Source organism: Macaca nemestrina, chromosome 3 (assembly GCF_043159975.1).
Source record: "Macaca nemestrina isolate mMacNem1 chromosome 3, mMacNem.hap1, whole genome shotgun sequence".
Classification (NCBI taxonomy): Eukaryota; Metazoa; Chordata; class Mammalia; order Primates; family Cercopithecidae; genus Macaca; species Macaca nemestrina.
Window position 1 is genome coordinate 28,188,747 of NC_092127.1, and position 26,641 is coordinate 28,215,387.

General features: G+C 32.1%; 1 protein-coding gene across 7 annotated transcripts in view; it reads left to right on the forward strand.

The window, feature by feature from the left end:
• Nucleotides 1-26,641, forward strand: part of LOC105488649 (follistatin like 5) — an 813,494-nt gene that overhangs the window by 692,686 nt on the left and 94,167 nt on the right. For 5 of the 7 annotated variants that reach the window (XM_011752913.3, XM_011752909.3, XM_024795001.2 and 2 more), the window contains 2 exons: nt 1,070-1,096; nt 10,984-11,102. In XM_011752913.3, coding sequence (XP_011751215.2) covers nt 1,070-1,096; nt 10,984-11,102 — 146 coding nt within the window. The remainder of the gene's footprint in view (nt 1-1,069; nt 1,097-10,983; nt 11,103-26,641) is intronic. The other 2 variants (XM_011752911.3, XM_011752910.3) reach the window with 1 other exon arrangement.

The window sequence follows — 26,641 nt, forward strand, 5'->3', positions numbered from 1 at the left end:
TGCAGGCATAAGAACAACAGCACAAAATGTGCTACAGGAATGCACACATCATGTATTTAAGTTTGAATAAATGCCATTAAGGAATTAAAAAACTAAAAATTGTAAATGTTTACCATTAATAATTATTTTTTTTAAAGAAATATAGCAGATGCTGAAAACTGCATGACTCGGGCCTTAAGCCTAAGTGAGGAGTGCGAGACTTCATTCTTGGCTCTGAAACGTACACATGTGGGTTCAGTTGAAAAAAAAAAAAGTCATTAAGTTTTAATACGGTCAAACTGCTGGAAGTAATTGCTGTGTATGGGATTTTCTATTAGTTACACTTTTATGATTTTGCTTTAAGAACTTATAGTGTTATTGTAACTTTGAATTATTAAAGAGGCAGGCATCTCCTTCAGAATAATTTCAATTGGATTTTTTTCTTAATTTCTATCTTAATATATTAGCTGTTTACTGATTAAGTCGCTATGTAATATTTTTAAAACCTGTTGTTCAAGAACAATTCAATATGTACTGAAAGAAGCAAAGTATACTTAGATCTATTTCTGTCTGTTTTAAAACAGTAAAAATATATACTCCTTAAAAATAGTCCAATTTGGTGTTCAAGATCTTGGATTTACAAGAACTCTTCTTGTTCAGGAATATTTCATATTATGTAAAAATATTATATATTGTGATTATTGCAAGATTTAAGAGTATAACTTTTTCTATTAGTAGCTTAAACTGTCAGTCTAATAGTTTTAACTACCAAAACTTGCTCTAAAAATACATTTCAATTAAACTAACTTAAGCTTCCTGTTTTTTTAATGCAGAGTAAAATGTTCTTTATTAACAAAATCTGTATTCCAAATAAGAATTGTGTATATCAAAAAATGTACAAAGCATTATTAGTTAATTCCAACATGCTATTGTTTTGTTAATTTAAAGTAGCTCACTGAATTAACTTCACTATGTTTATATACACATTCTATCATAGATACTTTGACCTCTTTAATAATATTTATATTACTATATAGCAAAAGCTCTCTTTACTCATTTTTCTTTTTCTTTTTCTTTCAACATGCTGCAGTAGCTAACATATTATGGAGAGAAGAAGGTACTAAGTTGAATTATTTTTACGTTGTTGTGACAATTTTGCTTGATGATTATTAGATTTGTTGATTATCTTTTGTATCATTAATTACCTTTTTTATTTTGATTCAATATTTCAGTTGATGGTATTTCAATATTCTTGTGTAAGCCTGCTACCATTACACATTTATCACTTCTCATCAGCTTGATTAATTACTGATACATAACCAGAAAGTTTCATTGTGATATATTGAAATGCTTTAAGAGTATAAAATTACATCAAAGAAATAAAAACAATCTCAGTTAAACATAATTTACATAATAAACTCTGATTAACATACAGTAAGAATATTTATAAAAACTGTGCCTTATCAAGGGAATATAATAAATTATATTAAAATCTGGGTTACATTTGAAGGGCCTGGATTCAAATGTAGTCTCTCAAGTTTACAAACAATAGGGCAAGTTACCCTGCACAATCTTCTTATCACAAAAAGGAGTATAGTAGTTGTTAATACTCAGTAGGGTTGTTATCAGTTCTTTAGTTATTATCAGCACTCAATAAACAGTATCCATTTTCATATATTATTGCAATTGTTATTGGTTTTCTTCATCTAGTCACAAAGGCTGGGAAGAATGCGTTTGCCCAGGTACTTAAATAGTCCATCAATTGTGGTTAAATGAAATTAAGAGAAAAATGTCTAAAAGTCATCATTACACTCCTGGTGAGCAACGGCCAAAAATTGTCTTCACAACCCACCTTAGACAAAATTTCTCTTCCCTGATTATAGCTTCCTGTAGGAACCCAAGTCACTGTACCCTGTGAAAGTCAGTCTCAAAGCCTCAAGTAATTCTGGAATTTAGCCATCTCAATTCTGTACTCAAGGATGAAGCAGTCCACTTACTTTCTTTTTTCTCTCTTAGAACTTGTTGTTCCTTAAATATTTTGCATGAGCTCCATTAAAACCTGGGTTTATTAAAGAAGTTCCAGTGTAACTATACCCTCCATTTTTATTCCACTTCAAATATTTCAACTTTAAATATAATAATTCAGTCGTTAATGAAAGTAGTCTTGACGTATCAGTACTTACTTATTTATATATTTATTTATTTGAGATGGAGTTTCACTCTTGTTGCCCAGGCTGGAGTTCAATGGTGCGATCCCGGCTCACTGCAACCTCCGCCTCCAGGGTTCAAGCAGTTCTCCTGCCTTAGCCTCCCGAGTAGCTGGGGTTACAGGGCCCGCCACCATGCCTGGCTAATTTTTGTGTTTTTAGTAGAGACAGGGTTTCACCATGTTGACAAGGCTGGTCACGAACTCCTGACCTCAGGTGATCTGCCCTCCTCAGCCTCCCAAAGTGCTGGGATTACAAGCGTGATAATATCTATTAAACACATTTAATTATATTGTCTTCCCTCTGGGCAAGAGTTCTCTGAGCATTTTAAAAATTGATTTTATTTTATCATTGTAATGGAAGGAATAACACCTAACGAGTCAGAGACCAAATACTACAGATCTGGCTCTGATGGTTAATTGCTGGGAAAATTTGGATGAGTTATTTTACCTTGCTGAGTCAGATGCTTCCAATACAATATTTGAAATAGAGTTGGCACTCACCTCACAATTCTGTGCTATGTAAATCAATTTAAAGTATATGGAACAACTTTTTCTTATGTATTAACTTCGATAACCACCATGAACATTATTAGTTTGTAGTAATTTTTAATACATAATAACAACACTCCAGGCCACCCTCAAAAGTATAGAATAGAAGCTTCCAAAATAATTAAAATCTTGATGAAATTCATTATATAAAACCACATTATTTTCTCTCTAAAAAGGTATTCTATTAGTTTTTGGAAATTTATACCCTCAGTAATTATTCTCCATCAAGAATAATGTTCTTATGAGTCACTGTTTCATTTGACACATAAAATGTGCTTGACAAAAATAGATATATGGTATATTTTGCAGATACTTGAAGTCACATAAAACAAGTGTGTGTCTGGGTAAATTATTAAAGTCTTTTTTTCTATATACAGTTATCATAAGAGTACTTGTTTCTTGTAATAGGAAGCATTTTAAAAATAGATCAAAGAAGACAGCATATTTGATTTTGATTCATAGACATCTGTAAGTTATTTTATAATGCCGCAATTATTGTCAAGGCATTACAATAAAAATGAATGCATGTACTAATAGTAATAATGGTGACCAGAGAAAATAGACTGGCTTGAGGAATCATGGAACCCCATCATTGGGTATAAATATCTCATACAAATAATTAAAATTATAGGTAACTAAATATTCTAAGAAAATTCTCTCCATTTTTATAATTTAGAATAAAACAAATATGAACTACATATTTCTGAGATACACTTTTATTTTCATTCTAGCAGTGTTTTATATTTATATATTTACCTCTTTATCATAGCGAAGAAAAATCTATCTCAGAGAGAACAAATTATAGAACCATAGAATGTAAGTCGTTTGGGGCCAATAATGGAAAGAGTTGAAATGATCGTTTCTCCCATAATGCCATCTAACTCATCTATAAATGGTAAACCTATGTTATTTTTACATTAATAATTATAAAATTATTTTTTAAAACATGAGCATCAGAATCTAGTGAAGAGTTTGTAATCTAAATAAATTTAACTGCATTTAATATGCATTGTCTTACCAATCTCGTCAATATATAATCTTGGAACGCAATGTCCTCTACATCTCTGGGTTCCACTTTCAGCTTTTCTACTCATCTTTATGTTTTACAGGAGTATAAAATGACAATATTAATAGAGGAAATATCTCACTTACTTGTTAACAAATGTTTTAAAGAGCATATTAAATTAAAACACTTTGAAAACATTGGAAATTCATAGATGAATAAGATCTAATATCTGCTCTAAAGAAACTTTCAATCTAGAAGGTTCAAGCGTGAACCATTCTTACCGAAAAGTAGTTTTACTATATATTAAATAATAGATATAATACATATAAATATACATGCATTAATGTGTATTTTACATACACATTACAATATTCAGTGTGATCGGTTTTCATTTTCAGTATATTTATGATATTTATAATTAAATATAATTTAATAAAGTATTTTCTAATGTTTATTTTGTGGGTAATTAGTTTACGTTATGAGGTCTAAGTTTATAATATATGTTTTCGATCATATAGGCACTGAATGACACTAATTTAAATTATTTGATTCATTGAAGGATTTAATAAATTTTACATATGCCAGTTTCAATCTCCAAAGAGAGGTTTGGGATGAGTCAGTATATAACATGGAATTTTAAAAATTTATTAGCACATGAATTACTTTGATGAATATCCCCAGGATCAATATTGAGTAGAATACAACATACTTTGGGAAACACCGGCTTCATATATTTGAATAACTTAAAGGCAGAAAAAAAGTTTCATATTCAAGAAAATTGCCTTTTTATTCTTTATAAATATTTATGTATCTATTCACACAAAAATGTGTTATAGAAACATTTAAAATAAATCACTATTTAGTTGGGCTAACACTGAACCAAAAAAAATACAAATAGAAATGGAGTGAAATTGTACACCAAAGTTAATACATTACATTACACTTCATGATTAGTTTCATAATCTGTAATACAAGGTTTCCAGTGTCATCCAATTGGGGGAAAACAGATTTAAAAACAGGCCAGCTTAGCTTCTTCAGCCTAAAATTATTTAAAAATTTCATTACCCACAAAAAATTTCATTACCACACTGCCAGGGAGGTTGGGAAATACAGAAGAATATACGGCTACTAAGTGTGGTTCAAAAACCTCTAGTATAACTATTTTTTTACAGAAAAAAAATAGAAGACTACAAACTGGGTTCAGTGTATACTGCTTGGGAGATGGGTGCACCAAAATCTCACAAATCACCACTAAAGAACTTACTCATGTAACCAAATACCACCTGTTCCACAAAAACCTGTGGAACTAAAACAAATAAAACAATTACTACCTCAAAATAATACTGAAATAATATTTAAAATCAAAAAGGTCAAGATGTGGTGGCTGATACCTTTAATCCTAGCAATTTCGGAGGCCGAAGAGGGAAGATTGCTTGAGGCCAGGAGTTTGAGAAAGCCTAGGCAACATAGCAAAAACCTGTCTCTACAAAAAATTAAAAAAAAAAGATTAGCCAGGCTTGATGGCTCATGCCTGTAATCACAGCTACTCAGAAGACTGAGGTGGGAGGATCTCCTGAGCTCTGGAGCTTAAGGCTGCAGTGATCACTCCACTGCCCTCTATGCCACCCACACCACTGTCCAGATTGAGTGACAGAGCAATATCCTGTCTCAAAAATAACAGAGCCTACAAAAGTAATAATATAAAATAAATAAAAAGAAAAATACTTTTTGCAGAATAAGTCTTCTGAATACATGAGATTTAGTCATAGCGTTTGGGTGGAGGGGAAGACTATGCTTTCTAATGGCTAGTACATGATGCCAGTTAAATTAAATCACAATCAATCAGTTGTTATTTCCACTGGCCATTTCACTAACCTGTCTGCTAAAAACTTAAGTCAATCTAAGCTTTCTAAATCATTTTACAATTTTTAAATAAAAAATGTGATCTTGCAAGAGGTATCCATTAGCAGCGATATCTATACATGTGCACATGTACATACAGGCATATGATGACATTGGCTTAAATTATATACATGCATGTGTGATACACATGGTGTGCATTGATATAATTATGTATGATTGCAACCAATGCCATTTATAATGCAAACAAATATTCTATTATATTATAACATTTGCCCTGCTAATTAGTGTGTGAAGTTAATAATGAAGATGTCCATTCAGTTTTTTTCAGTACACTTTTAGAAGTTAAGGAGATTGTATATTTACTCAAAAGGACTGGTTTTATATAATATCACTCTGGCCAATATACATAGTGGTCAGATGGTGCCCACTTCCTGGATTAACAGGGCCTAAAAAAGAGCTGGACACACTCACTCCCAAAAAATTTTTTTAGCAAAAATGAAAGGATAATCTAGTTTTGTTATAGTTGAACATAATATAAAGACTTTATTGTGGTGCAATGATATGATTTTGCTCTGTGTACAAAGACAATTTTATCTCCAAAGTCAGGATATAGTGAATGAGAACTTTCATGAACCAAAAATCTATCCGTGCTGAGTTATTCAGTGAGAAATGCAATGCAGACAATCTATTCTTGCCTAAAGAATATTCTTTATCTAAAGAGGGGAGATTTCTTCTATATTTTAAAATATGCATACCTTTAGGATCACTTGAAAGTAAAAAGGATAATATCCACCAATGAAGGATTTTGTGTAACACCATAATTTATTGAAACACCTTTGATTGGCTACCAAATCACTACATCATACTTACAACTTCTCATGGACTATAACATGAATGCAAAACTAATGACAATTAAGTCAGAGGAAGAAAAACATCACAATAAAATCTTTTTTATGATGCACATAAACATGCATCCAATAATCAGAAATTAATCAAATTGTATTGCTGAAATAAATTACATGGTATATATCCACTGTATATAATAAGTAGTATAACTATATTTCACAATACACTACTGTTTTTGAGTGGTTCCCATTCCCAAAGGATCGAGATAGGAATGTGCAGTATATCCATTTTTTTTCAGTCCATTTCATGTATTTCAGGGTACAATATTGATTAGAAAATCCTCTGGGAAATACTTCTGTCTTGTAAGACTGCAGGAGTAATTCTTGCTTATGTCTTTTCTGTGTATAGAAAGAAAAACCAGAAAGAAAGCTCTCAAGGAACAAATAAATTATGGATAACATCTGGAGTCACTATACTCTGTTAGATTAACAACCCCCGCCCAAAAAAAAAAAAAAAAAAAGTGTTTGTGTCTGCCTTCACTAGAGCCTGAAATAGGAAAAAAAAAAAAAGTGCACATGTTCCCGATCTTTACTGTGGCTAGAGTAGTGTAGAATCTTTCACTGAAGTCACTGATGTCTGTAATATAATTCACCACAATGCATTCATGAAGACAGAAGTAATGTTCACCACTACTCAGACTGTTTGAGACTCAGGATCCCTTTACACACTTAAATATTGAGAACTTAGAGACCTTTGTGTTTGGCGGGGGAGGGGGCATTTCTGTCTACTAATATTTAGTATTAGAAATGCAAATAGAAAAATTTAAAATATGCATTTATTAACTTGTTAAAATAGCCCTAATAAACCCATTACATGGAGCCATAAATAGCATATTATCATTTTAAAGCTATGTTTTCAAAAAGCTAAAAGGTAACACATTGTTTACATTTTGCAAATCCTTTAACTTTCTGACTTAATAGAAGATGCTGGGTTCTTGCATCTGCTCCTGCATTGAATTGTTGTGATATCTTACATAACATTATACTTCATGTAGCCTGTTGAAAACTAAACCCTACATTTAAAAAAATAATAATGCAAGAAAAACTGTGAATGACATCTTAGTAGTATTAGGAAAACGGTTTGGGCTTGGCAGACTCCCTAAAAGGGCCAAATTTAAGAAATGCTCCACAAGAAAATAAAGTTGATCTTCTAGCTGGCTCAAGGATTCTGGGAAAACAGAACTTAACATTTTATATCATAGAAAATTTAAATAGCATTATATTCCACAGCATGGGTTTGAGGAGAAGTGAGAATAGTTATCAAATTCTGGTTATATACCATGTCACCATTTGCTTTTTTCAGTAGTGTTATAAGGAATAGATATCCACAAAAAATAAATAAATTAATAAGTTACCATTTCTTTGAAATCTTGCTGTGTGCGAGTTACTCTCCTAAATATTTTACATTCTCTACCTAATTGAAAGCTTACAACAGCTGCATGACATAGTATAATTATTATCTTTAAATTTGATATGGGGAATTATCACACAGTCTAATTAAGATTCTCACAGTAAAAGCGCAAGTGCTAGAGCTATGATTTGCCTCTGATCTGTCTGAATGCAGAGTATGAAATTTCTCATCTCTCTTTGTCTTATTTTCTTATCCCTACACTTGTCAAAAATATAATATATATAAATTTGGTAGTTAGTAAAAATATATACAAATATATTATTTTATTTTTACACATAAAGCTAATGAATGTCCCAAATGAAAATGTGCATACTTGTCTTCAGTTTCCAACATCTCCATCATCAGGTCATTTATATTCCTCTTTGCTGAGGATAATCTTAATAAATTTATGTGTGCACAATATCAAAGCAGCAAATTGAAAGAGAAACATATCAGGTCATATGTTCAGATCATAAATTCTGCTGCAAAAATTCTAAATAAAACTTATGAGGAAGAAAATAATGCCTTGCAAAAATGTAAATGGCAAAATATCAAGTCTTGTGAATGAGTCTTATGAAAAGTTTTATTTCATAGGCTGAGTTACCAATATATAGGCATTTATTTTATAATTGCTATTTTAATTAATCTAGTTGTATTTAGTAATTTGTTGGCATTACTGTTTCATAAGCACTAAGAAGTTATAGTCTCATTGAAAAGAGTCAAATAAAAAAACTAAATCTTAACTAATAGTATCTGTATTTCTTCAGTAACTTTTAACCTGAAAAGTGGTTTATGCTTTGTAAAAATGTTCATGTGTAATTCATATTTTAAAAAGCAAGAAAATATACTCTAGAACCTGAAAGAGTGATTTAGATGGATTAAGTGGTATTTAGTGCAAAATATAGCTCACAAATTCCACCAGTGCAACAAATTATAGTGGAATCCCACTGACTCTTTTCTGTGTAGAATACGGTAAAAAAAAAACTAATAAAAGTATGCATAGCAGTAAGGGAAGGAAATATTTCAAGAAACATGACAAACAATCTGGACTTTAAAGTAGCTGTCAGGCCCAAACACATTCAAATTCATAATTGTCGAACAGTATTTTGGCGAAGTTAAAGAAAGGTAGTCACATTCACTGAAAAATGTTAAGAGCTTAGTAATAAAAATCAAACATAGTATGTAACAGACACAAATGAAAATCAGACACCACATTATGGCTTTGTTACATTTATAAGTTTCAACAACAGTATTCAGAAACCAATAACGTTAAATTGATAGTTATTGATTTGTTAGTGTTTGCATGGAGGCTTTGCTGATACAAATGAAAAAGCTTTTGCATAAATACTTAGGTGCTCTGTTTCGGCTTTCTCTTTTGTGCATATAATATTTATATTCCTTTAAACAAAGCTATGATTATAAATAATAGCTGACTACTAAACTTTATTTTATAAAAAACGTGATGAGTTTAGTTCTTGCCACTTCCGCTACTTTTCAGGAATATTCCATATTTATGTATTGCTCTCTGGAATTATAATGGATAATTACCTATTAAAGCTTACATCTATTAAAATAGAAGTACTGAGAATTATTTATAAAATAATAAGGTATATCAAACAACCTGGAGTCATTTAAAGTATATAGGTATTATTATAAATAATTTCATGTGCCAAAAGAAAAATTGTATGCAGACTATGTATAAACATGAATGAAGTAATAGTTCAGTTTGTATACATTTTTCTCTAAATCTTAGGAATATATGGATACATAGTTATATGGAAAAATAAAATAAAATTTAGTAGTCAGCTATTATTTATGATCATAAGTATTCCCTAGAAACATATAAAATGTAAGATGAAATATGACTTAAGTTCAATAAACACACATGTTTTACAAATCAACAAACTGTTATTGTGTTTATCAATAGATGGAAAGCCCAGGCTGAACCTTGCAGGAGATCACAATTGAAAAAAATAATAATAATGCTTAGAAAATTATTTTTTATTTAAATAAATTATCTTTCCCTTTACAGATGTTTTTAGAATGTAAACATTGTAAGCAACAATGGTTTGATTTTCCAATCAAGATTTTAATATTATTGTTATCTTTTAAAGAAAACATGCTATCACTGAATTATGTAAGATATAATTATATTGAATAAATTTGACTGTGTGAACCAATACAACAGGTCAAAAGAGCTATATAGGCGAGGATCAGAAAAGGAAGGATTACAAGAGCTCAGGACTGACCACATTGGAACAGAGAAGAAGCAGAGGAAACAGAGAGAACAGATGTTCATGAGTATGCAGAAGTTCCCTGGGCTCAGGCTTTAGTTAACCTACACATGTTTCAAACACGCCTCCTGCACCCATTTGACATGGATTTAGAAAGTCGGGGGAGATGAATTTCTGCGATACCACACATCCAGATCTGTAGTGTGAAAAAGAAAAGTGTGATTTAAACATTAAATTAAGATTTTTCAAAGACCTTCGTTTGGTTTAAGGTATAGAAATAGACCTCCCAAATTGTCAATATTAAAACTAATATGTAAGATCTCTATTTAGAATTATTTTGACAAAAATTAGTTTAAGAAAACATTTATTCTACAAAATCTAGGGCATTTGGTCTTTTTCTTCCTAAAAATCTTTATATGAACTAAACTCCTGCAAAGAAATTAAACTTTTCCTAGTGAACTCTAATAAAAGTAGTAAGATAAATTTGATTCTTCAGAAAGTGCTTTTATTCCTTAATCAACACGTACATTAAGTGGGGAAGGTATCCAACATAATCTATGTATCAAGAGTTTATATCCCTATTTATAATTGCTTTAAACTATGAAACATTTATTTAATTATATTAAAGAAACCACTGAATTGCAGCTGAGGAAGAATGAAGTGTAATGTCTGCGTAATATCACGAAGTGGTGTGGGTATACAGTAAGGGTCCCATATGGTTTGCTTTATTAACATCACACAACTTCGAAAACTGATCCCCTGATAAAGATATGAGAGGCACTGAATTTTGATTGTAAAGGTTTATGATAATTATATTTTGAACATTTAAATGTGTTTTTATTCCTAAGGTCTGGGAATTGGGAACATGTTCTATGTGTTTTATGAAGATGGAATCAAAGTGATACAACCCATAGAATGTGAATTTCAGAGGCACATTAAGCCTAGTGAAAAGCTCCTTGGATTTCAGGCAAGTATCTAAAAAGTTCCTTTGACATTTCATGCAGAAATTTTGTTAAGTAGAATTATATTTTGGAAATATAACAAAACCTATACATATATGAGACTTGTGTTGGAAAAAAATTATGAAACCCATGATATTCGGTATTATTCTTTTTAGGTTTTATATCTGAGGAGGAAAATAATATATTATGTATTCCTAAATATTTGCTTGTAATTAAAATGAGAGTAAGAAAAGCGAAATAACAGGATGAACACGACCTGCAATAGCTTTGCCTGCTCTCCAGTTTAGAATACCTCCTGTATTTATAGGTAATATTTACTACAAGAAAATAAAATAAAATAATCTGGTGGGAAGCTAGTATATATTAGATGCTTTATAAATGTAAAACCATTTTTATTCTTCATCTCATTCTTCATGAGGTCCCAATGGAATGGACAATTCAGATAAATAAGGGAAAATATCAAATGTTTTCAACTCCTCATTTCAGCCTACCAGTAGGCAGTGTTGCTGTCATATACTAATACATGGAGACAATAATTTATACTGTAAATCCATGCCCTAGAATGAAAAGAAGGAAAAAAATTATGAGAGGAGATAATATAGGTCAGTTTCCTCCTAGGTATTATGTAGGACAAACAAATATAATGTCCTTTTATTTAAAAATATTTCAGCTATAGGCTAAATTATTAAGTAAAATTTTTACCATTTTGGTTAAGTTATAACTTAATTATACATACAAAAAAATCTTAAATTGCACATTTTATTTTATTTTATTTTATTTTTATTTTATTTTATTTTAAGACAGAGTCTTGCTCTGTCACCCAGATTAGAGTGCAATGGTGCGATCTCGGCTCGCTGCAACCTCTGCCTCCTGGGTTCGAGCAATTCTCCTGCCTCAGCCTCCCAAGTAGCTGGGATTACAGGCATCTGCCTCCACACCTGGCTAATTTCTGTATTTTTAGTAGAGACGTGGTTTCAACATGTTGGCCAGGCTGATCTTGAACTCTTGACCTCGTGATACACACTCCTTGGTCTCCCAAAGTTCTGGGATTAGAGGCGTGAGCCACTTCACCCGACCCTATTTTTTTTTTAATAATCTTACGTTATCGTTATTAAGTCAGTCTTTGAATAAGTTGTGTTTTGTGCATATATGTATGCAATACATAAACACATGAATAAAAACAAATTATTGCTGATAAAAGAAATAATTTAAGCCACACTCATATTTTTACAAAAACATTCTGAATAAGAAATATAGACTAACATGCAGATATAGGTAGTGTGGTGTTCAATATAAATATTATTATTTAGATCAGAACAAAATAATTTTATAGGAGAGTGTTTCTGATTTCTACAGGAATAGCAGTTTTTCAGCTAATAACACATCTGTCTTGGCTATATCACAGAATTTGAAACTTCAATTACTAATACTAATAAGATAGGCTGTGAAATTCATACTTTTCATCACAAAACTATCACTTCAGGTATTTGATTTGCAAATTTAGAGACAAAGAATGTTCTTCCTGCACCACATGTGTGCTATTTCAGGGTATCAGTAAATGCTTCATTACTATGTGACTCAAGTCTTAAAGAGCATGCTTTGCTTTCCCAGAACATTTCTTGACAGCTCTGGGTGAGTTAATTTAATAACTTGGAATCTCAAGTTAAAAAAAACAAGCTAAAATTTGATGTGACAGTTTTGTAACATGTCAAGGCAACAAGGATGTGAGCGTTATTTACCTGAATTTCTCTCTCTTTAAAGCTTTATAATACTCAGATGTCCTCCTAAAACAACTAAAGAAAAACAAGGTAGAATTGTGTATATTTATTTATCTATGCATACACGTATTATTTCTCTATGTATCCAATTAAATATGTATATTTGTCTATGTATACATATATATTTATATGTATATACACAGACATAGAGACATAGAGATGTAGGACAAAGCAATGTGATGTATACAGCTCTCTATGTATACATATATATTTATGTATACCTACATAGATAAATAAATATACATAATATATAATAGATACAGAGAAAAATTACATATACAAACTATGTATAATTTTCTGATAAGAAATTAAATATTAAAGAGGAAATAGAAACCAAATATCAATGATGACATCTTTAGCTTATTTTCTTCAAACAATGAACCCTTATCCACAAACATACACCAACAGTGACAAAGCAGGGATAACTAGTTACTAATAACTAATCTGCTATATCAGATTATATCAGTCACAGCCCCTGGAAATCTACAGTCATATTGTGTGTGAGACAAATATTAGAGAATATGAAGTTATTCTGGAAATGTATGCTTCTACATAAAACTACATGCAAGGATAGAAAGTTTGCATTCCTATACTATATTAAAAAGTTTATAAAGGTTTCTGTACTCTTATGGAAGAGTAATGAAAGGAGTAAAAAAAAAGCATGTTTGCATTTTTAAGAAGGGAGAAAACTATCAAATAGTGTTTTGGTTTTGAAAACACATAATATTTTTACTGCATTGGATGTTGAAATTAAAATACAGCTCAAAATTTAAGGTGACCAACATTTTGTAAAGCACCAAGAATAATATAAAAAAGGGAATTGTTATAACTTATTTCTGCTTACGATTTTTAAATAACAAAATATATGGAGAAACACTCATGACATAAAAGAAATATATTTCTTATGTAATTATTATATGCCATATATATGAAAAGAGGCTAGAGTAAATTAAATTCCTTTTATATTACTCTGCCATTTTTCATTCCTTAATATAAAATAAGCTTAAATAATTGGAATATATATATACACAAATACTGTCATGTACATACAAGTATATCCTAATAGAATGAGAAGTGCATTGATCATGTTATGCTTTGAGAATAAGTGTTGAAGTAAATAATTTTTACTTGAAGGTAATATTTTCTACATTTAAAAACAAGATAGATGGCAATTTCAGAGTATGGAAGCTATTTGGTGCTACATTCTCTTAAGAATATATTTCTAATTACAAAGTAATTTCATGAGAAATTTGTTGAATATTATGCAATCAGAAAATATTTATCCAGAAAAACAGAATCAATAGGCTCTCCATTTCTCTCTCTGTCTCTATCTCTGCTGCTACCATTACCTCTACCACTACGTTTCCCTCTATTTCTGTCATTTGATTTCTACCTCTATCTCTATCTTTTTCTCTATCTATCTCCTATATGTTTTATTTTAAGGAATTGGCTCACACAATTGCAGGTGGGATATGTCAAGTCCAAAATTTGTAGAGTTTGCCAGCCAGAAGGAAATTCAGATAAGAGTTGATGTTGCAGTCTTAAGTCCAAAATCTACTGGTCTGACTGTCAGTCTGGAAACTTACACAGGAGTTAAAGTCATAGTCTTGAATCTTAAATTCATAGAGCAGGCTGGAAACTCAAGCAGGATTTCTATGTTGAAGCCTTAAGGTAGAATTCCTTCTTTTTTAAAAAACCTTAGTCTTGGCCGGGCGCGGTGGCTCAAGCCTGTAATCCCAGGACTTTGGGAGGCCGAGATGGGCGGATCACGAGGTCAGGAGATCGAGACCATCCTGGCTAACCGGGTGAAACCCCGTCTCTACTAAAAAAAAAAAAAAAAATACAAAAAACTAGCCGGGCGAGATGGCGGGCGCCTGTAATCCCAGCTACTTGGGAGGCTGAGGCGGGAGAATGGCGTAAACCCGGGAGGCGGAGCTTGCAGTGAGCTGAGATCCGGCCACTGCGCTCCAGCCTGGGCCACAGACAGAGCGAGACTCCGTCTCAAAAAAAAAACAAAAACAAAAAACAAAAAACAAAAACCTTAGTCTTTGCTCTTAAGTCCTTCAACTGATTAGATGAGGCCCATAAACATTATGGAGGGTAATCTGTTTACTTATAGTCAACTAATTATAAATGCTAATCACCTCACAAGCATCTTCACAGCAACATCCAGACAAGTATTTGACCAAACAAGTGGGCATCATAATCTAGCCATGCTGACGTATAAATCAACCATCACATCTTCCTGTCCCTTGTAGTCAAGGATTAAGTTTGGTTAGTGTTTGTATTCTCAACATGCTCGGTACAATGTCTTACATATGACAGGCCAAGAAACATTTGTTAAATGAATTTAACAAAAATTCCATTGCTTTAAGCCTTAGCTATTCATTGTTTTATGCATTCTCTAAGTTTAAAAATGTATACATCTAATTCTCTCTCTACATTAATACTTCTCCTTAATTTACAATTGCCATGAAACAATATTCTTCTTTCAACGTGTTTGTGAAAAATGTTTCATAGAGTAATTTATCATTGAATTGTTTCAGAGTGACTATAACCTCATGGATCTATTAATTCAGGATCACGTAGTGATAAGTTCCTGTGTAAATGCACTGTATATGAGTTTTTAGTACCGAAAAAAGCACTAATGTGTTTCATTTTAGAAGACAGATTTCTTGAGTACCGGTGGTGGAAATGAGTCTTTTGGAATCATTTTTTCCCATGAAAAGGGATTAAATATGAATATAATATTTTTCAAATTCATGGTCTCCATTAAGAGAGAGCAGCAGTGTACTTCCCAATATAACTCATTGATCAATAAAGTTTAAATAAGACCTGATATATTTAGAGTGTAGAATCAAATCTCTCAGAAAATGGTGTTGTGCTTGCTGAAATAAAAACTCAATTTTGATGTAATGTCAGATTACGTTAGGTTTCACGTTTTGATAGTGAGTTGGTGAGGATATGTACAACAGACTTTTAGTTATTTTTCGTCTTTTTTCCATCTTGTTATGTAGCTTTACTAGATACAATTATTTCTATATTTATCCCAGTTGTACACATGATTTCATCATGTCACCTAGAGTATGAACTTCAAGCAAATAGAATTATATTTCAGACTTATGGATTCAGGACTCAAACTGAAAAGGAGTTTGGAAATATGTTTAAAATTACAGGCTCAAAAACAAGCTTTCCCAAGATCACCAACTTGGTTACTCCTCTGGTTTTCTACCACGGTTCCATCCTTATCTATTACTCTTTTATTCTTTGACACTTCTTCATTCAGTCAGCTTCTTTGCTTGTTACAGATCTAGCTGCTGCTCTTCACATATGCCATGGTATTACTTATTATTTAATGGATCCTGAAATAAGTTTAAAGAAAACCATGTGTCTTATTATGCATATGTCTTATATTGTGGAACCTGAAAGATCTATTACTGATTTGTTGTTGTTGTTGTTTTGTTTTGTTGAAACAAGATCTCACTCTTTCGCCGAGGTTGGTGTGCCGTGGTGCATTCATAGCTCACTGCAGTGTTGAGTTCCTGGGCTCAAGGGATCCTTCTACCTCAGCCTCGTGGGTAGCTGAAATTACAAGTGCACACCACTGAATCCGATTAATTATTTTCAATTTTTTTCAGAGACGGGGCCTCACAAGCTGCCCAGGCTAGTCACTAATTCCTGGGCTCAAGAGATTCTCTTGACTTAACCTCTGAAGCTCTAGGATTACAGCCATGAGCCATCTCAGCCAGCCTATACCCGGTTTTAATGCTAACTTAAATTATACTGAACTGTAGAACTGAACTCATTATACTTTATACAGGGAGTCTGATGTAAGTCTCCTCTAAAATGTCTGTTATCCAGGTTTGGAGTTTCCACAAGCCAAAATTATTTTACCTTTATAAACTACTGTTACCAGTCTGTTAGAAAAGAATTCTTGCATAGGAACAGGTTGTTTGTAATGTCCAGAATACTTACGTTTCAAGAAATTGAAACTGAGATTAGAAACTGGGAAGCTCAATGGTCCACATTTCTTTTTCTGCTATTGTTGACCTTTATCTCAAGCAAAGCAACCTTCAGGGTGTTCATCAGTTCCCTTGCTCTGTTTCTAGTCCAGTTATACTTCTGCAAACTTGGTCCTCAAAAATAGTCGTTTGAAATACCAGCCCCTTTACATGATGCAGACAATCCATTTCCCCATGAAGCCAGTGAGTAACCTTTTGAATACAACACCACCATCTTTCAGAAGGGGAATCAAAATGTTTCCCCACTTATTTATTTATTTTTTTTCCTCAGGGTGTCTCTTTTCAAACCTGGCTTAACTTACAGAGTTATAGAATGATAACAACGTGAGCCTTAGTCCCTTTGTGGTTACAGTGATATCCTGCAAAGAGCTACCTGAAGAGAGGAATGTAAACTACTTCTAACTATTCCTTAGAAGATTATTCTGTAAATTTAAAAAGAAATGAATTTAACAAATCAGTGCTTGACATCGTAGATGTAAAGAGGTCTTATAAAGCTTCCTTAATAATCACACTGTTTTATAATTCTCACTTTGTGTTTCTGTTAAGCTTTAATATGTAAGCCTAAAATTGGGGAGAACAACAGTGGAAAGCTCATAAATGTAATGGAGTTGTATAGCATTATTAAGTGGGCCAAGCAGCATATGAAGTCCTTTCAAGAGATTATCGCTAATAAGTAGCCAAGGTATTTGGATGAATGTGATCAGAATGATGTGTGTTTCAGACAATCCATTGACAACATTTTTATATGATTAATAAGGACTCACTTACACACATGTAAAAGTGCATTCCACACACTTTACAAATAAACGTGTTTAAGGTTATTTAGATTTTTCAATATAAACTTCTTAAAGGTAAAATTGAAGATTTTTACAGAAAAAATATTGATACAAATATATTTAAACATCAAAACCTTTTACTTGAGATTTACAAAATCACACAAATCTATCATATTAGATGTGTCTTAAAGAATACTTAGTCTTTTCATATAAGATATATTTTAACACAAAAAAAAGACCTATTTTTTCCAGGTAATATATTTTCATGGCAAATATAAAATAAAACAAAATATTTTATTATAAAATACAATATATTATTCCTTCATGTTTCCCTGTGTCTAGTGCCAGCTCGATCAATTGCTACATTTAATCACTAAAAAAGGTAGTTAGCAATGGTATTTCTTGAATTATCAATATTAAATATTGTCTGTTGGTGTTCTTCTATGAAAGACAATAATTTTGCTTATACAATTCTAATAACTTTTTCTTCCTAAATATATTGAAAATTATATAATTATTTTGCATACTCATGGGTTAGATTTACAATATAATGATTACATCTTTAGCTTTTATTTTTCTCAACATTTCTAAAAATTTTCATTTAACTATAAGTTTCTGAATACTGGCTTCATTTCTCACTGTTTACTTTTGATATTTCAACAATAGTTCTCACAATTTCAATTTAACAGTGAAGACATCCATTTCTTTAAAAATTTTTTCCATATTTTAAAAAAGTCACAAATATCAGTCTGGAGGTGGTGAGGGAAGGAAAGTATACTATGAGAAACTGTGTTTCAATTTTATTTTACTAAATGTTTCTATTGGTAAATATTAAAAATTAACTCTTCAGTATTTAAAAATACATTTACATTTCTCCATGTACTATATAATTATTTTATATACCATGTTGTCTGCATGGAAATTAAGAAAGAACTATATAATAAGAATTACAATGAAAATAGCTTAAACTTCAAAATTATCATTCATATTTTAGTGTGTAAGCTGCCAACTTATTGCTCATTATAACTCGTTTTTTTCTATCTTAGTCATTTATTTTCAAAATGTTGTTGATCCCATTTTAGAGGACATATTATGGGTTGCTTGGCAAATTAATGGCAGAGTCAATATTTCATCTAGAACTTGCCAAGCAAAAACATAGTTGCGCCATGAGCTATGCTGTCCACCTATTTTTTAATTTTAGAAAACAACAGAATTAAAGCAGCTGCTGTTTTCATGTAAACACATATTACATATATATGCATATATACATGTTAACAGAAAGGTGTACTAGAAGTTATGTTCTGGCTATATTTTAAAATAAATATTTCATAGTATGCCTCTACAGTAGTTTATAGATGAGATCTAAATTTGACCCATTTAATATTGACTTCCAAATTATCACTCATGCACGGAGGTTTGTTTACTTGTTTATCCATATTTGGAATTTGCTTTGTGTCAAGCATTGTGATAGGCAGGGGAGAGAAAATAATAACATAACAGATACAGAAATTTTAAGCACACTCAAGTGTAATGGTTGCTCTTATAGACAGATGTACACTGAGGGCACAAAAAGAGAAATAATACTACTGAATTTCTCCTAATTTAAATATTTTTCAAAAGATCAGGAAACTACGCTGTCTTAAAGATATAGAAGGGTAAAAGGAAGATGAAATTGATATGTGGCTGCATATTGTACAACCCTATTATAAATCTCATTTGTATAGCTTTAAAGAAAATTTAACATAAAACACATTTCAAGGGTGCAACTACTGGCAGCATAACTATATTGCTTGAAAACTCTACCAAGGTGTTTCTGCTGGAATGGGGAATGGGATCTATTTGTTGGCTGTCTCTCTCTCTCTCTCTCTTTTTTTTTTTTTTTTTTTTTTTTGAGACAGAGTCTCACTCTGTTGCCCAGGCTGGATTTCAGTGGCGTGTTCTTAACTCACTGCAACCTCTGCCTCCCGGTTCAAGCCAGTCTCCTGCCTCAGCCTCTACAGTAGCTGGGATTACAATCGCGTGCCACCACGCCCAGCTAATTTTTGTATTTTTAGTAAAAACGAGGTTTCACCATGTTGACCAGGCTGGTCTTGAAGTCCTGACCTCAGGTGATTTGCCCACCTGTTTCCCAAAGTGCTGGGATTACAGGCATGAGCCACCACGCCCGGCCTGTAGGCTCTCTCCTAAGTGTTATTGCTTCCACCCTGAAAAAGAAGCAATCAGTTCTATCCCATCTCTATTTTAAAGTAAAAAATTAACTCCTTATGATAGGAGCAAAGGAGAAAGATTACATGTTTAAAAATGTATATATCTAGTATCATTTACATTCAAAACTTAACTCTGTAATCTGTGATTTTCACTAAACAGTAGCTAATATAATTTCACAAAAGATATCTAATAGCTGATAGCTCCCTTTTGAACTTACTTGAAAAATTAAAAGATAGGATTAAATAATAGCATACTGATTATATAATCTGTATATATTTCTAAGGATTTACACTGAACTAAATCACCGGGTCAGGTTTTGTGAATTCCCAATATTGTTTTCAAGTTGTTACTCTGAAGAATTTTCCTAAAATGGATAATGTGGCCTGGAACCCTATTTAAATTTTCAGTTAAAAAAAAAAGAGGCCAGATAAAATGTAATATTTTATAAATATGATAATAAATGTATAGTTATCAATGTAATGGACAAAGATAATGTGCTTTTTATTTCTATGTTTTCATATCAAATGAAGGTAGGTACAGAGCCAAAGTCTTTAAGTAAATGATGCTTTTTAAAAAACAAATCTTTTGGCCAGGCGCGGTGGTTCATGCCTATAATCCCAGCACTTTGGGAGGCCGAGGCGGGCGGATCACGAGGTCAGATCGATGCCATCCTGGCTAACACGGTGAAACCCCGTCTCTACTAAAAATACAAAAATTTAGCCAGGCGTGGTGGCGGGCGCCTGTAGTCCCAGCTACTTGGGAGGCTGAGGCAGGAGAATGGCGTGAACCCGGGAGGCAGAGCTTGCGGTGAGCTGAAATCATGCTACTAGGAGCAAGACTCGTCTCAAAAAAAAAAAAAAGTCATTTTTATGGGTTTCCTTTAAATGATAAAACATAGCAATAGTATACATATATAACAATCTTTGTCCAATATTACTTTACCACGTAACTGTATGAAATCAAATGCAAAGCTCTTTTAGTCATTCTTATGTAGCACAAATTTATGTGTGAATTACAATAACGCTTAAAAATTAAACACATATAATTATCTCTGTAAAACATTTATAGTTTTTAAAGATAAATTGATTTCATTTCAGAGTAATTTTTTCAGTCAACTGTAGTTTTGCAAACCCTATTAAGCCTTTGTTCCATGTAAGGCACTTCTGTACCAGACAATATGGAAAGATGGAAGAACGAAGCACCAGCTGTATTGTGAGATTATGTGCCACAGGGAAAAAAAAGTTTAATTCCTAAGTGATATACTGTACTGAATCAAATGTGGATAATCCAGCAATCACAAAATCCACCTGATTTATCCTTCCATGTCAACATTTTTTAGTTAGTAAACAGAGTGAGATAATCACAGGGAAAGCCTACATATGCATATCTAGAATAGTAATTAATAAAATCTGTCTCACTCCTCAATTAAGTTTCCCAAAAATAGAAATTGTACAACATGTGTTATCAGAACTCGTGTGTCATTACTAAAAGGAGAGAGAAACATTTAAGAGGGAGAAAGGAGAACTTGTATTATATCAGATGTTCCATCTTCAAACTGTATGACACTTTTCGTTAAAAGTTTGTTTTTGATTATTTTATGAATTTGTAATAAGAAATAATGAAATTAATTCCACAATAATATTAGAAATTCAGAGGATCAGAGTAAATTAAATCCAACTAGAATTCATATAAAATGTCTTTTAAAAACTAGAATTTTTATTTCAACAGAATTCATGTCTCTATTTTCTGGTCATATGAATAAAACGAATATAATGCAGATTTTGAAATTAAAAAAACCTATTACATGAAAAATCCAGCTGAGAAAATGAATTCTACATGATAGGACTGAAGTACAAAAACAAACCAAAAAAAATTACATTTTAATTCCTGCAGCCATGTTTTAAAAGCTGCATTAAGAAAGTATCCCAAACTCCCTCTTTTCAATGTTTAATAAAAAGGCTGGATATCTATTGTCAGGAAAACTGCACAGAAAGATGTATACTTTTGGCACTTAAAACAAATATTTTATTGACTTTTTCATGATAAGAATTTATTAATCAACAGTTGGTGGTCACTTAACTTCATGTGTTACGTGGTAATTATTTTCTTTAGTTTTATTTTTTTTTTCCCTCACTAACCAACCCACTAACTGTGCTGTGTGCCACAAGTTAAAGAAAGAATATCACTGCTCCTATACAATTCAAATAGTCATCATATCGAGGAAAGTTTAAACACATCTAATTCTTTAATTCCAACTTACCCATACTAGGTTTAAATTAGTTTGATCCATAAACCCTCATTGTTCATACAATTTGCAATTACCAATATCCATCCAGTCATTTTCTATTATTTTTGCTTTAATATTGTTTCAATTCCAACACCTTTTTGTCAAGCTCTATTTACTATTTTTTGGATCTAACTCTAGACCTTTTGTCTTGATATTTAATTTGCTTTCCCTACTATTCAAATATATGCCTTTCCCAACAGACATTAAATGCCTGCCTGCCTCTCCTGTTCTCAGTGTCTAATGGCACCTGGACCTTCCCCCTAGCTAGGATTTCAGCTCCTTTAAAATAACTATAAAAGCCAGAAAAGCTACCACCTAGTCCTACATTCACAAAGCATCTAGAATTTGGTTTTTATGTTCTGTAAGCATTTGAAATTTAACACCCTACAGTTGTGTCTTTTTAAACCAACTTTTCTTTTCTAATTCAATATTTTTATAAACCACTATAACATTTTACATTTAAGCAGAGTTGAAATAATTCAAATAAATTGTTTTTTTTTTTCATGAAAAAAAATTGACAAACTTCTGATTTAATCCTCTCAATTTTCAGGTAAAGAAATGAGAAAGATCAAGTGATTTGTTCAGTCATGGAACTGCCAAACACCAGACAGAACAAAATTCTTCTTGCCCTATATGCAATAATCATGCCACATTTAAAGTAGCTCTCTAAATCTCTTGAACATGCACAGCAAACTTCCTTCCAAAACATTTGGTAATTTTTTTTTTTACGTTTGCATCAAAAACATGTAGACTGTTACAGTTTTTGTCAAATGTAGCACATCGATAATTTTCTATATGAAAATAGGAGGTAACTTTTATTGATCACTTGACCTTTTCAAATATGATTGTATGTACTTCTCACAATAACTCCATGTGATAGCTAATATTATTATACCCAATTTACCAATGAGGTAACAAGCCTCAGCAGGTCTACTTGCACAGACAATATAAGTACACCTTTGGACATTACACTGAGGTCTCTTTGGCCTCAAAACCTGTTATTTTTAACCTCTCTAATATGCTATCTGTAAAGAGAAAACAATGCTCAGCTTATGATAGCATAGTGTTATAAGCTTTGTTTTTATTGTATTGCTGAAAGACATAATATATTAAAAGAAAGAAGAAACAATTCTGTAATGTAGCCTTTGGACCTTGATATCCTAAAGCAAAATCATGCTACATAAGTGTGTCCATGTAGCACAAAGTAGGCAAATACAGCCCCCAAGTTACCATGACTACCTATATTCTGACTAATATGAGAAAGACTGCTTATGATATTATAAATGAAATCGGAAATGGAATGGGATAAATTTAATATATCTCATTTTAAAAAAAAATATATTGCTTTGGTTATAAGCAATTAAAAAATAACTGAAAGTATTTTATCCTCAGTGCTTTAAAAAAATGGTCAAATGAGGAGACTATTCAATGCTACTACCAAATCGTTCAATGCATTTTTGTAAGATTGATTTTTTCCAATATTGCAAAGCGATATTGAAAGGAATTTATATCTAGCGTATTCACAAATAGTTCAGTCTTGATCATGTGTGTATATAGACAAATATTTCTACATGACTATAAATAATCCTAGGAATCCAAACCTGAATATTCTAATTCAGTACAAAAGTAACTGTGTTGTATTTGCCTTGATTTATGACAAACTGAATAAATCCTCATTCAGAATAATTATTTATATTCCTTGCATTTGACAAACTGAACATTTTTTTCTCCAAGTATTTTATTATTCACTTTCAAAATTTACAGCAATAGACTCAGATTGTGACAGCTTCATTAAAAATATATACTTAAAAGAAAGACTGAAAGAGAGAAAGAGAGAGAGCTACAATAAAAAAGCATGAAATCAGTGCTTCCTAAACTCTGTGGGAGAAAAAAAATCACTGAGTTTTGCTCATTCTGTTTTTCTCTTGTAAAAACCAGTGGATAGTTTTCACTACATGAAATCCTCCAGGCAAATTTGACAATACTCAAACTGGTTTAAATACTATTAAATTAGATAGGTCTACTGATCACATACAGGGAAATTACGGCAATGTCAAATTGCTATAAAAGGTTCTCAATGGTTAATTTCAATATCTATGCAATCCTCAGCTTGGTAGCAAATTGTATGTCAACTGGTAGCAGTTTACAGACCACATTTTGATTAGTACTACTCTAGAATTCAGTTTCTCAATGATTCTGCATGACATTGCATAGTGTTTAATATAATGATTGAGTAACATACACCACTTCTTGACTCTTTTTTTTTTTTGGCTATTATAAGCGACATTTAAACACGTATTTACTAAGCAAATATTGTACCTTCAGCATTATGTTTGGGAAACGTAGAAATACAGGAATAGCAAAGGCTAACATTTTAATTGGAAATATAATATATGATTCATTGCCAAATTATAAGTCACAAAATAAAAATTCTGTGAAAATTCAGACAAGAAGAAAATCAGTGAAACACCTCGAAGCTAGGAATGAATTATGTAGGTGTTGGAAATTTGGCTGCCAAAGATAGATTGAAAATAATTTGACAAAGTATTTTGGAGTGCTTTTCAATAGCTGTGGAAAATCATTGTTTTTCACGAAATATTAAGTAGAATGTTCTAGCTGATGGACAGGACATTTGTTGATGAACAATGGATAAAAAAGTTATACATTTGTAATTAATTAAAATTCATACTAAAATGTATTAATTATTTTTTTACAAAAGAGGGGGCACTGGGAAAGAGTAACTAAAAGAAACTCTGTAGAAAACAGAAAGGATTATGTTGACGGCTCTATTTCCTATGAGGCAATCTTATACATTATTTGTGGCAGGAAGGAACAGAGAGAGTGGTTAATTTACACACATCAGCAACCAAGAGAAAAATCCCAATTCAATTTTCAATTACAAAAAGTGGGTAGGGACTCTCTGCCTGTCTTAGGAACCTGATTGGTAGAGAAGCATAAAAGTAAAACAATGCGAAACTATCATAACTACTAACTAGATCAGTGAGAGACCCAGGCCTGCAGTGTTTCCAGAAGTTTTCAGACTTAAATACCTTTATTTAATGATATATTAAGACACCAAACCCTTTCTCCTCTCCTTTGTCTCAACATCTGTTTTCTTTCAGTACTTGTCTAATAGTGTCTACATAACAAACATGGGTGGATCTCCAAGGCTCCCTAATTCGGGACTCAAGTTGTATATATACATGTTAGACCACCTTATTTACCACATTTGTATTTCTGCGTTCTTCATGATACCAGAGACAGTTTGTTTTTATTCACATAAGTTACAGAATGCATTGGCAATCCAAATTATGCAGAGAACCAGATATTTACTGGGTTTTTTGTTTGTTTTGTTTTGCTTTTTTTGAGGCGGAGTCTTACTCTGTCGCCCAGGCTGGAGTGCAGCGCTGCGATCTCGGCTCACTGCAACCTCTGCCTCCTGGGTTGAAGCCATTCTCTTGCCTCAGCCTCCTGAGTGCCTGGGATTACTTAGGTGTGCACCACCATGCCCTGATAATTTTTGTATTTCCATTTTTAGTAGAGAGGGGGTTTCACCATGTTGGCTAGGCTAGTCTTGAACTCCTGACCTGAAGAGATCCACCTGCCTTGGCCTCCCAAAGTGCTGGGATTACAGGCCTGAGCTGCTGCGCCCAGCCTCATTAGCATTTAACTAATGGCTCTTTCAGTGCTTTAGTTTCCCATCTTCCAAAGTCCATACATTTACTTTTTTTTTTTTTCTAAAAGACAAGACATTTGACATATAAACTATACTTATGTTCAATATATAAGTTTGGAATATTTGTATTGTGAATTTTATTTTGTTACGTTTCTATTCAATAGTCTCCTACTATATAGAACTACTCAGTTTTTTAAAACCTTTCTAATACAAATCACTTTCTTTGTGTTCAGGAATGCAAGTATTCCATCCTTTCTTTGGTTTATTTCTTTCATTAAGTTTTGGATCAACTTTAATACTTCCTTTAAGATAGTATACTTTTTTGTTCTGTATTATCTCTCTGTTTGAAACCACCTGTTCAACAATTTTCCTAGAAGAAGACAGCGGAGGAAAGTCTGGTGAATGACAAGGCCATAGATTAGTGTCTGGGTGTTACCTGACCATGATAGTAATTAGGCAATCAGAATGGATGAGTTTTCAGAGGAATTTAATGTAAAGGAAATAGAGCAGAAAACTAAAGTCTGAGCCTTGACTTTTCTGAAGCCACATCCAGGGAACTGAAGATAAAGTAGCTGCCACAGGCAGAAAGAATTTAAATAATATAACAAAAATGATAACTAAGGTCAGAATGTATACTAAAATGGGATCAGCAGCTTTTTTTCTTCTGCAAATGGCCAGATAGTAAGTAAATATCTTAGACTTTTCAGGACATATGTCTGTCATTATAACATGAAAGATGCCATAATATTTAAATGAATAGGTATAGTTGGGTTATAATACATCTTCATTTCTGTAAA